Consider the following 13,630-nt stretch of genomic DNA (forward strand, 5'->3'; position numbering starts at 1 on the left):
TTTGTAGATTGGACGTACTATGGCCTCTGTGCAAAAGTGTTGGAGGGAATTTATGTTAAGAATGGTGGATCATGTTGGTCACTTTGTTGTGGTGTCAAACTTACTGAGTACTGATGTTGCAAGTGGAGCATATTCCATTACCATCCTGACTATTGCCTGATGGTGGCAAAGCTTTGAGGGATCAGGGGGCAGGTCACAACCGAGCCTCAGACCTGCTTTTGTGTTTATGTGGTTAGTCCAGTTAGGTTTGTAGCCATAGGTGACCCCTGAATGTTGATGGTCTGGGTTTGTGCAATGCCAAAATTAGGTGGTTGTACTATCTTTTTTAGACTTTAGGGATACAGCGTGGAAACAGGCCCTTTGGCCCAACGAGCTCGCGCCAACCAGTAATCACCCCGTACACTATCATCCAACACGCTAGGGACAATTTTACCAAAGCCAATTAACCTACAAACCTGTATGTCTTTGGAGTATGGGAGGAAACAGGAGCACCCAGAGAAAACTCACACCACCATAGGGAGAACGTACAAACTCCATACAGACAACACCCATAGTCAGTATCGAACCTGGACAGGGACAGTCTCTGGCGCTGTAAGGCAGCAATTCTGTCACTGCATGGCTGTGCTGCCCCATCACTTGTTGGAGATGGTCGCTGTCTGGCACTTTGGCAGTGCGTATACTTGCTGCTTGCTACCCCATGCACGAATGTTGTCTAGGTCTTTTAGAAAGGAGATGAGGAAGAACCTTTTCACTCAGAGAGTTGTGAAGCTGTGGAATTCTTTGCCTCAGTAGGCAGCGGAGGCCAATTCTCTGGATGCTTTCAAGAGAGAGTTAGATAGAGCTCTTAATGATAGCGGAGTCATGGGGATATGGGGAGAAGGCAGGAACGGGGTACTGATTGTGCATGATCAGCCATGATCACAGTGAATGGCGGTGCTGGCTCGAAGGGCCGAATGGTCTACTCCTGCACCTATTGTCTATTGTCTTGCTGCATTCAGGCATGGACCCGTTAGTTGTTTAGCTGAGGATCTTGTGGTGGAAGAGAGGTCATTGTTGAAGTAGCTAAAGATGATTGGGCAAAGGACAATGTCACGAGGACCTCCAGCTATAATGGGCAGCGTTGATTGAACTTCCAACAACTGTAGCCATCGTCCTTTGTGCAAGGTGCAATTCCAGCCAATGGATTGTTTTCCCTTGATGCCTAATAACTTCAGTCTGACCAGGGCTCCTTGATGCTGCACTCAGTGGAATGCTGACTTTAAAACAAGGGCAGAGTCGTTCCCACTTTACCTTCGGATTCAGCTCTTTGGTCCAGGATTGGACCAAGGATCTGAATGAACCGGGTGAGCCGAGGTAATGCCTCCAGTGTCTTCAGGCAGGCTGCTGGAGGCGGCCCCGAGGCACAAAGATGGCCGGTCTAGGAGGTGAGAAGGACGTCGGTTTGCGGGAACTGTTCCAGTACCCTGAGCACATGGGCTGACTGGACTTTGGACTTTGAATAACGGCACCTATAATGTCGGCGTCCGCATGTGTAAAATGTGCAAAAAGAATTTCACTGTGCAGTTGCATATGTGACAAATAAAGCACTATTGACTATTGAAGAGCGAAGCCAAGTGACTGGCACATTGGATGAGTAAATGCTGCTTGCTAGTGTTGTCACTTTAGCGATAGTTGAGAGTAAATCGGACATTGATCATGCAGATTGCTTTTGTTCTGCTTTTACAAAATAGGATCCAACTCGGCAATTTTCCCAATTATTAGTTAGATGCCACTGTTCTAACAGATTGAACAGTTTGAGTAGAGGTACCGCTAAATCAGCAAAGTCTTCATATTTATAGCCAATAGGATCAAAGCCAGTCTTCTCTGTTTGTTATGGTTAGTTTTTTAGTTTAGAGATACAGCGCGGAAACAGCGATCCCGACCAGCGATCTCCGCACATTAACACCATCCTACATCAACTAGGGACCATTTTTACATTTACCAAGCCAATTAACTTACAAACCTGTACGTCTTTGGAGTGTGGGAGGAAACCGAAGATCTCGGAGAAAACCCACGCAGGTCACGGGGAGAACGTACAAACTCCGTACAGACAGCACCCGTAGTCGGGATCGAACCCGGGTCTCCAGTGCTGCATGCGCTGTAAGGCAGCAACTCTACAGCTGTGCCACAGTGACCATCGATGTCTTGATATCTTAATGGATTGAGTTGAAGTGGCAGATCATCTGAGGGTGAGCATCTCAGGAGGAAGCCAGAAAGCCTCATCCACTCATGTCTTCAGCCTGAAGATAGCACAAAATGCTGGAGTAACTCAGCGGGCCAGGCAGCATCTCTTGAGAAAATGCTTCGGGTCGGGACCCTTCTTCAGACTGAAGTATCTCCAGTCTTCTGCCTGAACGTTGAGTGAATGCTTCAACTTTGTCTTCAGCTCTCAGTTGACGGCTCCTGCCTTCATTGAGGGTAGAATCTTTGTGGAGCCCCCTTTCTCCCGTGAGCTGCTTAATTGCCCACCACTATTCAAACTTTAGGAATGAAGAAGGGACTCGACCTGAAACGTCACCCATTCCTTCTATCCAGAGATGCTGCCTGACCCGCTGAGTTACTCCAGCATTTTGTGTCTACGATTTAAACCAGCATCTGCAGTTCTTTCAAACACATTCAGGAACCAGATGTCATTCTTAACTTGGCTGTATTATTGAAGTCAACAATTGAAATTTGGGACCGCCCCTTTATTTAAGATCCAAAAACTTCCATTCAGTTTTTTTAAATCCTCCAGACCCATCTTATTTCTTTCCCAGTCCCATTATGTCCATTTCCTCAGGTTTGTTCTCTTGGATTATTCAATATCCTGTGTTTTCTGCCCTATTATGAGCTTTTCCCTTCTCCCTCCAAGGAGAGATCTGAATTGTGTATTTCTGGTGTTTTCTACTCTTTCCTAACGAGGTCCTGTAATGTTTCATGAACTTAAACTACGAGACACTTATGGACCAAGTATTTCAAAGGTCTATGGAAATAGATAATGGAAATCGATTTAGGTTTGTAGACGTCTGTGTAAAAGCAGCAAGGTTATTATTGCTGTTGTGCTGCTGCAAGTAAGAATTTCATTGTTCCATCTATGACATATGACAGGAAAACACTCTTGATTCTTGACTCTTGATTACAATTTGAGTTTTTCTCATAAAGGTTGATTGCCAGGAATGGAATTGCCTGCACTTAGGGTTTGCTAGTCAACTACATCACGTTACTGTATCTCAACACAAAACCTGACTTCCTGTATTGAACCACAAAATCCCTCTCAATGTCAGATGTTGTTGCTTAAGCTGCTGAATAATTGACGATTGTTCTTCTTCCGAGGCAGTCTCTGGGGATTGAGGATGGCTTGCTTCCGCTCAGCTCTCCATATTCTGAGGTGGCTGATGAGGCAAATGTGTGAACTGCACACTCTACCGCAGTGGGACAGGAGGTGCCTGACAGGACGGGAGGTGGAGAGTTTTGTGTGGCCGGCTTGTACCTACTCCTGACCAATGGGTTTATGGTTCTCAGTGGAGTACTTGGTCCATAAGTATCTCACAGTTTTTCATGAAACATTCCAGGACCTCGCTTGGAAAAAGTAGAAAACACTAGAAATGCACAATTCAGATCTCTGCTCGGAGAGAGATGGGAACAGCTCATGATAGGACTGAAAACGAGGGGTGTTAAATGATCCAAGAGAGCAAAGATGCAGGAAATGGCCATAATGGGACTGGGAAAGAAATAGAAGATGGATCTGGAGGATTAAAAAAAAAAAGAATGAATGCCAGGTCCTGGATCTTAAATAAATGGTGTTCCCAAATTCTGGGTGTTGAATTCAACAATAAAGCCAAGTCAAGAATGAGGTCTGCTTCCTGAAGCTTGAATGGTGGTGGGCAATTAGACAGCTTGCGGGAGAAAGAGAAGGGTCCACAAAGATCCTCCCTCAATGAAGGCAAGAGCTGGAAATGAGCATAATGGGACAGGGCATGCAAACTTGATTGGCCATTGGGCAGTGATGCCTGGGAGTCATAGTGTCTGAGGCATACGACATGGAAACAGGCCCTTCGGCCCACACCGACCAACATGCCCCATCTACACTAGTCCCACCTGCCTGCGTTTGGCCCATATCCCTCTCAACCTATCCTATCCACATACCTGTCCAAATGCTATTTTTACTGTGCAGTTATGGTATTTAACAAGTAAGCTGTGAAACCTCCACCTTCCTCGTCTACTTGTAATTATTCCCCATGAGAATACGCATGGGACAGAGGATGGAGCTGACCGAAAGTAATCAGGCAGTTATCTCAACTACCTCCTCCGGCAGCTTGTTACCCACCACCCTCTGTGTAAAAAAGCTACCCCTCAGGTTCCTATTAAATCTTTCCCCCCTCATCTTAAACCTATGTCCTTTTGACAGGTTCTTGATTCCCCTACTCTGGGCAAAATACTCTGTGTATCATGATTTTGTACACCACAATAAGATCACCCCTCAAACTCCTCACTGCAAGAAATAGAGTCCTGTGCAAGGAATAGACCAGTTTGTGCAAAATACTTTACTGTTAAATTGCAAGTTGGAGGCAACCTGGGAAGTAATATGTGTACTTCTCTGTGGTTGTGCTTATCTAGAGAATGATTTTACTGGATTGTATGCAAAACAAAGTCACGATACCTAGGTACATGGGACAATAAGGTATAATTATCATCATCTTTCCTTAACCCCCGAAACCTATGAGCAATCCCCATTTTTCAAGTGATCTAAATTTGAAGTTTGTTGACGTGGTATTGAAAAATCACCCAATTTATTATTTATTTTGAAAAAATCAGGAGCAGAATCACCTTCGGTTTGTCTGGATATTTTCACGGGATGTCATGTTGGATGGTTAAGACAGTTTAACGTCAGATATTTGCAGGAATGCTTTTCAAAGTCTGCTGTTCCCTATCTCCACACAGTCAAGCATATGTACATAACATACCTCCCCACCAGTCAGTTATATGACTAAGTGACATTATGATATTTTTGATGTGAAGCAGATTGTGATATTTTTGATTTGCGGCAGATTGATTTGCAGCACACTAGAAACATAACAAGTTGCTCGCAAAGTTCAGACTTAAATAAATTACGATTTGAGAATTTCAAGATGGAGCAAACTCCTCGGGATCAGCAACAGCTGTGATGATGGCTGGAAGAAGTTTCTGTTTTACTTTTAAGATGTTTAGGACGGCACGGTGTCGCAATGGTAGAGTTGCTGCCTTGCAGCACCAGAGACCCGGGTTCGATCCTGACTACGGGTGCTGTATGTACAGAGTTTCTACGATCTCCCCGTGACCTACGTGGGATTTCTCTGGGAGCTCCGGTTTCCTCCCACACTCCAAAGACGTACAGGTTGTAGGCTGATTGGCTTGGTAAAATTGTAAATTGTCCCCAGTGTGCAGGGATCGCCGGTCGGCACACTGACTGCCGACGAGCCTGTTTCTGCACTGTATCTCTAAATTAAACGAAATGCTCCAAGCCACAGAACCTTCTGTAATTCTGAGACAGAGGCACACATAAAATTTAAATTTACACTCTATATGAAATCTTAACAAAATCAGGTGACAATGATTTTCTTACAAAAGGCAACACATGATAGATAGGTTGTGGCAGCTATATGGTCTACAGTGTGGGTTGCACCTTTAATAATAATAATAATGCATTTTATTTATATAGCGCTTTTCATATACTCAAAGACGCTTTACAGAGATTTAGAGAACATAGGGAAATGAATAAATAGATAAATAAGTAAATAAGTAAATACAACCTTTGGGTTGTATTATCTGGCAAACAGCCTGAGGCTGTGCTTTCCATTTGTCCAGGGTGATCGCAGGTGGCAGATAGGACAACATTGAGATTTAATACTAAGGAGATTTGCTTGGACATGCTTGATTACTCAAAGTACTGATTCGAATGATGTTAGTGTGCTGTGTCTGTCATTCTGTGCAGAATCTATTCCACTAATGCTTCTGCCATCCAAATGTAACATCATCTTGGATCAGTAGAAGTCCCAGTGTAACACTGCAAGGTGCTGCCTTTGATTTGTAAAGGAAGAAGGCAGTACTTGAGTTGCTGCAATGCAGACATGTGATGTAACTGCAGCATAATTGGTTGCTTGACAACCGGTCAAAATATTTATCCTGCTTATGGGGATGAGAATTGAACTGCAAGTCAAAAATCTTCTGGTCTTTGAGTACATTTTGATTGGTCTAGTTATTGGGGAGCTGCCATGTATTCAGCACAAAGCATGAGATGAGAGAGAGAAAGTACCTTGACTTCAATATTTTGTTGCTTTTAGTTTAGTGCAGAAAGGCAACAAGCCCTTCAGCCTACCAGGTCCATGGTGACCTTCAATGCCAATGGACCTCTGAGTACTCTTCTGAGCATGGCCAAATTCCTCCAAGTTTGTGACCTCAAGATCTTTCCATTGCGAGGCTTTGTGGCGTGATAGGATTTGGTCTGTGTACAATGAACTTTTAGTTTAGTTTTTTGTCACGTGTACCGAGATACAATGAGAAGCTTTCAGTTGTGTGCTAACCGGTCAGCGGAAAGACTATGCATGATTACAATCGAGCTGTCCACAGTGTATAGAGACAGGATAAAGGAAATAATGTTTAGTGCTAGATAAAGCTCAGTAAAGTTCAATTAAGGATAGTCCAAGGGTCTTCAACGAGGTAGATCATAGCTCAGGACCGATCTCTAGTTTTTTGGATGGTTCAGTTGCCTGATAACAGCTGGGAAGAAACTGTCTCTGAATCTGGAGGTGTGCGTTTTCACACCTGCACCTCTTGCCTGACGGGAAAGGGGAGAAGAGGGAGTGACTGGGATGTGACTCTTTCTTGATTATGCTGGTGGTCTTGCTGAGGCAGCGTGAAGTGTAAATGGAGTCAATGAGAGGAGGTTGGTTTGTGTGATGGTCTGGGCTGCGTCCACAATTCTCTGCAATTTCTTGCGGTCTTGGATGGAGCTGTTCCCAAACCATACTGTGATGCATCCCGGTAAAATGCTTTCCACGGCGTATCGGTAGAAGTTGGTGAGCATTGTTGGGGACATGCTAAGTCATCCTAAGTCTTCTTATGAAGTAGAGGCTTTGACGTGCTTTCTTGCCCATTACTTCGATATGGCTAGTCTAGGATAAGTTGCTGGTGATTCTTACTCCCAGGAACTTGTTTCAGGTCGGAACTCTTCTTTGGACTGAAGGCTTTTATCAAGTGCTCCAGTGATGCTCCCTGACCCGCTGAAATACTTGAGCATTTTGTATCTCATTCCCTGCACATACCTGTTTTAACAGTCATGTAGTCAGAAGAAAATGTTCAGAATGTACAGCATATTCTTTCTGCACAGTTAAGAGTTTAACAAACTGTGCGGTGGTAAACCCTTTAATGAATGTGATGCGGAAATTTGAGGGAAAGATATGAAAAAAGATATTTCATTTTTTCTCTGAGGACTGTTAATTTAAGAAAGCGGTCTCTTGCCTTAAACTACTGCAGCACACTGTATTTTAGTAAACAATCCAAATGTTATTTCTCCCTTTCTGAAATAAATGATTTTATTGGGTTCTGACCACTCATTTACAGCATTCTTGCCATCTACAAAACTTTGGTTTGTGTTAGGCATTCAAACAAATCCTACGTAAAGACAATGCCCAATTCTGGCCTGCTGTCTCTATGTAGTTGTGGTTTTCACTGGGGTTGCCAACTGTTCCGTATTAGCCTGGACATCCCGTATTTTGGGCTAGATTAATTTGTCTCGTACGGGACCGCCCTTGTCCCGTATTAGTAGGGTTCCCATTTCCTCACTCCCAAGTGAGGGACAACGGGTGACGTCACCGCCCCACGTGACCTCACCCAGCCGGCGGCCACTTGCTCCCTCTCCACCAATGGAGGCCGGGCGGGTGAGGTCACGTGGAGCGCGGGGCGGTGACGTCATCCTTTGTCCCTTACTTGGGAGTGAGGAAGTTGGCAACCCTATTTGAAAACATTCTATGAACCAAAGAAGCGCAGGTATACTTGAGTAAAGATGAAAGATGAATTATTGAATTACTTTGGTCCTACCTGCAATGAAGTATTGATTTTGAGCATGGTTGGACATTTTAAGGGCCGTGTCCATGGTTACGTTTCGAGATGGAAAGAGGCTCACTGAGCCAACTATTTGAAATATGAGCAGCAGTTTCTGATTTCTTGATTCAATTCTCACTGTTGCTTTGTTTTCATGTAGAATTCCAGGAAGACTCAATGACAGGCGAACACCTCTCGGGGAACTCAATTGGATTTTTACAGCCATAACAGACACTATAGCGTGGAATGTATTACCCAGAGGTAAGGAGTCTATTCCATTCCCAGTGGTCGGTCAGATAAGTCATTTGCTTTTCATTCATTGCCATAAGGAGATTTGTTTAAACTTGAGCAGTTGCTTCCACAAGTATAATGACTGTTTTCCTCCACTCTCCCTGCCATCTTGCACAGTGCAATCGGCCTGCCTAACCGTGGGCAGGCAGAATAGCATATGACCTGACGTTCGCCCTGAATTTGTCCAGTATTGTCTTCTTGCTGCTGCTATCCTTTGTCAGTGTTTGTTAAATTGAGGGTTATTTTCACGCACCCCTCAGTAGTAAGTACGACCTTCCAATTGAACTTCCCAAGCAACGAACTGTAAACTCTCACTATAATGGACCACGGCTGGGGGGGGGAGGGTGTCTGTTATTGCCGATTGTGCACTGTAACCGAGCGCGTTTCAATACAAGGCCGGGTGGGAAGAAATGTAGTGTTTGGGGGGAGGTGGGTGGGCGGGGAATGGGTTTAAACAAGTGGGAATGCATAGGCCAGGGAGCCGCAGTCTCCAGCCTCACACATGGAGCGCCAGGGACGGGCCCGGTACTCATGCCGCCTTCATGCTGCTAGCTCTCTCCTCTCTTGTGACCTGAACTACATCACGTGGTGCCAGGTCATCGGATAACTGGTGGAAGTGGAGGCTCAACAGGAGCCTCGGTCCCCTGCATCCGAAATTCACTATTTCGAGGTCCATCATTGCGAGGAATATCACAGAATGCTGGAGTAACTCAGCAGGTCAGGCAGCATCTAGGAGAGAAGGAATGGGTGACGTTTCGGGTCGAGACCCTTCTTCAGACTTCAGACTCCTTTATTGCGAGGGTTTGATGCAAAGCAAATTAGATGCAAATTTACTGCTTCAGTGTAGCGTCACTCATGGCATCATCAGCTTAAAGTTTCTCCGTGTGAAATGAAATCACTTTTGTTCAAGCTGTGTAATATGCAATACGTTAGTCATCAGCTTCACTCCTGCAGTTTAAAACCCTAATATAATTTATAGACGTATCTATAATAACCGCAAGGTCAAATTGCAGAAAAGATTCAAGTTCTTTGCCTGTGGGGTTTACTTAGGCTGTTTTTAATTTTTTTACTCTTATTAAGATGTTGTAACTACCTGTTCCTAACTTTTCAAGGGTATATATTTTATCTAAACAACAATAAAAGCATTACTAACTTTTTTGTTTTCATAGATCTCTTCCAAAAATTGTTTCGGCAGGACCTGCTGGTTGCCAGTTTATTCCGCAATTTTCTTTTAGCTGAACGGATTATGAGGTCGTACAAGTGTACCCCTGTCAGTAGTCCTCGTCTGCCTCCGACATACATGCACGCTATGTGGTGAGTTAGCAGATGGTTAGTTTAGCTTGTTGTCATGTGTACTGAGGTACAGTGAAAAGCTTTTTCGTTACTCCAGTCACCAGAAAGACTATCCATCCAGTCAGCATAATTACAATCAAGCCGCCTACAGTGTACAGATACGTGATAAAGGGGATAGCATTTTGTGCAAGATAAAGTTCAGTAAAGACCAATTAAAGATAGTCCGAGGGTCTCCAATGAGATGGATGGTAGATCAGGACCGCTCTCTTGTTGGTAATAAGAGGGGGGATCTTATAGGAACATATAAAATTCTTAAGGGGTTGGAGAGGCTAGATGCGGAAAGATTGTTCCCGATGTTGGGGAAGTCCAGAACCAGGGGTCACAGCTTACGGATAAGGGGGACGTCTTTTAGGACCGAGATGAGAAAACATTTCTTCACACAGAGAGTGGTGAGTCTGTGGAATTCTCTGCCACAGAAGGTAGTTGAGGCCAGTTCATTGGCTATATTTAAGAGGGAGTTAGATGTGGCCCTTGTGGCTAAAGGGATCAGGGGGTATGGAGAGAAGGCAGGTACAGGTTACTGAGCTGGATGATCAGCCATGATCATATTGAATGGCGGTGCAGGCTCGAAGGGCCGAATGGCCTACTCCTGCACCTATTTTCTATGTTTCTATGTTTCTATGATAGGATAATATAGCATAGGCCTGATAACTGCTGGGAAGAAACTGTCCCTGAATTTGGAGGTATGTGTTTTCACACTTCTGTACCTCTTGCCTGATGGGAGAGGAGAGAAGAGAGAGTGTCTGGGATGAGACTCCTCCTTGATTATGTTGGTGGCCTTGCCGAGGCAGTGTAAAGGCGCTCCTCTTAAAAGCAAATGTCCAAAAGGACTCCTGCCCAAATAGATTGATTGCTTTACAGGGGCAGAGACCTGGGTTCAATCCTGACCTCGGCAGCTGTCAGTAGGGAGTTTGTACGTTCTCCCCGTGACCACGTGGGTTTTCCTCGGGTGCTTCGGTTTCCTACCACAATCCAAAGACGTACAGGTTTTTTATTGGTTGATTGGCTTTGGTAAAATTGTAAATTGTCACTATTGTGTAGAACAGAGCTTGTATACAGGGTGTTCACTGGTCGGCGTGGACCTAAGGGCCTGTTTCCACGCTGTTTCTCCAAAGCCTACATGGGTTATGCAAGAAACAAAATATAAGGCTGATGCATTAAAGTTCATGCTAGTTTTAAAAAATATTGGAAATGGCTCAACTTGCCTTTTCTGTAGATGTCATGGTTTGAATTTCCTCCAGGTTTTTATGGATATTGTTATAAATCTCAGCTCCGCAGTGAATGCTCATAGCTGGAGGAGAGCAGAGTACAGGCCTTGGTTTCGAGTGTTGAATTTTAATACTCCCTGAATAAGGGTGGGACTCAAGTAGGGCAAGATATCTGCCCACCCCCTGGGTATCTTACAAATCAGTCTGAAAATAGCCAGCTCTCACAAACGGCAGTGGTAATGATCAAATATTCTACAGTTGTTGGTGAGAAATAAATATTAACCAGGGTGCCTGGGGTAGTTTGTCTGCTCTTCAAAATGCTGTCGCTGAATACATTCAGTCCATTTGAGAGTGCGGGCAAAGCCTTGTTTTAATGCATCATACAAAAGATGCATCTCGAATACCCCAACACATCCACTGTACAACACTGAATGACAAGCTTGATTTGTGTGCTAAAGTAAGTGGAATGAGAGTCCCACTGACTGTGTTATGCCTCACCCAAATTGCAAAGGGCATTGTTTTTCGAGTTGTTGAGTCAGTAACAAGGTGATTATGAGTTTGTAGAACTTCAGTCTGCAAATATATTCCTGAGCTCTTGGTCATCTGTCACTTAAATTTCCACCCCATTCCTGCTTCTGCCTTTGGATTCACAACCCTTCCAATGAAGATTTAAAACAACACATTAAAGAGCATTTCATCCCCAAGTTTGACATGTTACTTCCTTCAGGGCTCAACATTAAATTCAGCAATTTCAGATGATCAGCCATTCTACCCTTATTTTTCAGATTTACAAAAAATCTCGTTCTCTTGGTATGCCATATTTAACTTATCTCTTCCAATTTGCATCCTCTCCAGACATTCGTGCATCATCCTCTCTCATCCAGCACCACTGGCACTTGTGACTTTCAATCGCTCCTTGTTTCCAATCTATTGCTGTCTTCACTTTATTCTCCTTGAGCAGCCACCCCTAACTTTCTCTGCAGTTTAACATTTAAGTTCAAGTTTTAAGTTTTAGAGATACAACGTGGAAACAGACCCATCGGCCCACCGAGTCCAATCGACCATTGATCACCAATTCACACTAGTTCTATATTATCCCACTTCCCCACTCCCTATACACTATGGACAATTGACAGTCAATTAACCTACAAACTCACATGCCTTTGGGATGTGGGAGGAAACCAGAGCACCTGGAGGAAACCCATGCGGTCGGTCACAGGGAGAAAATGCAAACTCCATACGGACAGCACCCGAGATCGGGATTGAACCCGGGTCTCTGGCGCTGTGAGGCAGCAGCTCCACCATCTTCACTGCACCATGCCTCACCTTGCCCACTTGTGAACGACGTCATCAACCCGAATCATTAAATCTGTTTGTATTTTCCACAAACGCAGCCTGCATTGCTGGAATTGTGCATAATTTTCTGCTTTCATTTGAGATTTTGATCATCTGTACCATTTTTCATTTCAATTTTCTGAATTTAAATTGATCAAACTGAAAAAAGATAAGTGAATACGTTTTAGCTAGTGTGGAAGTAACGCAGCGGGTCAGGAAGCATCTCTGGAGGACATTGATAGGCGACGTTATGGACCGAGACCCTTCGTCAATCTGTTCCCGACCTGCACATTTCCAGCATCTGCAGTTTCTTGTGTCTACATTTCAGCTGGCGTTTTGTGTACTCTGAGAAGATGATGAATGTTTGAAGCAGGGCCTCATGCAGGGCTGAGGCAATGGGGAGCTTCAGAAGTAATCTTGTGTTGCTGTATCTAAGAGCCAGCATTGATGTAGCACGAACATTACTGGTTCTGGTCAAAAAAAACTTTTGGTCTTAATTATTTATAATACAATTGTAAGTTTTTCAGAGGCTTAGGAAAGCGTTTTTAGAATGAAACTTTTGACTGATTAAATGCTTCGTCTATATTTAGCAAATCCACGTTAGGATTTTTGGAACAGAGCCTAAATAACATAATGTGCATTGCCCTGTAATTCCATGTCTGTGCTTCCAAAGTGAATGGCATGTGTACAGCTGTGCACATCAATGAACTACACTGAATCAAAATTTGATTCTAAGCCTTGGTTTCTTAATCCCCACAAAATCCAGTTTTCTGGCCTTAAGAATTAATATTGAAATGTCCTCTCAATTATAAGTGGGCCAGCCATTCATATCGAAGGATTCATGTCATGTTATTTTGTTTATTTGAATTTAATGAAAAAGACCAGGCAGATATCTGACACAAACCTGCAGTTTTTCTTCCTCCTCTTCAATATCACATGATTTATAACTGAGCTTAATGCATTTGAATGGTCTACATTTTGATGTGTGCATCGAGCAAAAAATTATGCTCTTTATGAAACTTATTTCTTAATAGCTTTAATATCATTAGGATTTATATGGTACTTGTGCTACGCCATTACATTCTGTACATAGATGCAGCAAATAGCTGTACTGCAATATGGAACATGTTTATAATGCATTGGCCAGCTTGATGTCCCAATTACGCATTTCCTTTCAAAAACAACTTGTATTTACATAGCACCGTAAACAGAGAAAAATGCCCACAGGCAATTGTTTTTATAACATGGCATTGAGGTGCATGAGAGTGCATTAGTAGGCCTGATGACCCACAGCTTGGTCAAAGAGGTAACGTTGAAGAATTTTAAAGGAGGAAAGGAAGGTGGAG

At 43.7% G+C, this 13,630-nt stretch overlaps 1 protein-coding gene across 3 annotated transcripts in view; it reads left to right on the forward strand.

The window, feature by feature from the left end:
- rptor (regulatory associated protein of MTOR, complex 1) overlaps window positions 1–13,630 on the forward strand; it is a 328,096-nt gene that overhangs the window by 146,118 nt on the left and 168,348 nt on the right. For all 3 annotated transcript variants that reach the window (XM_078401378.1, XM_078401376.1, XM_078401377.1), the window contains exons 8-9: window positions 8,258–8,358; window positions 9,558–9,702. In XM_078401378.1, the coding sequence (XP_078257504.1) occupies window positions 8,258–8,358; window positions 9,558–9,702 (246 nt within the window). The remainder of the gene's footprint in view (window positions 1–8,257; window positions 8,359–9,557; window positions 9,703–13,630) is intronic.

The sequence above is a fragment of the Rhinoraja longicauda genome, chromosome 6 (genome assembly GCF_053455715.1).
Source record: "Rhinoraja longicauda isolate Sanriku21f chromosome 6, sRhiLon1.1, whole genome shotgun sequence".
Classification (NCBI taxonomy): domain Eukaryota; kingdom Metazoa; phylum Chordata; class Chondrichthyes; order Rajiformes; family Arhynchobatidae; genus Rhinoraja; species Rhinoraja longicauda.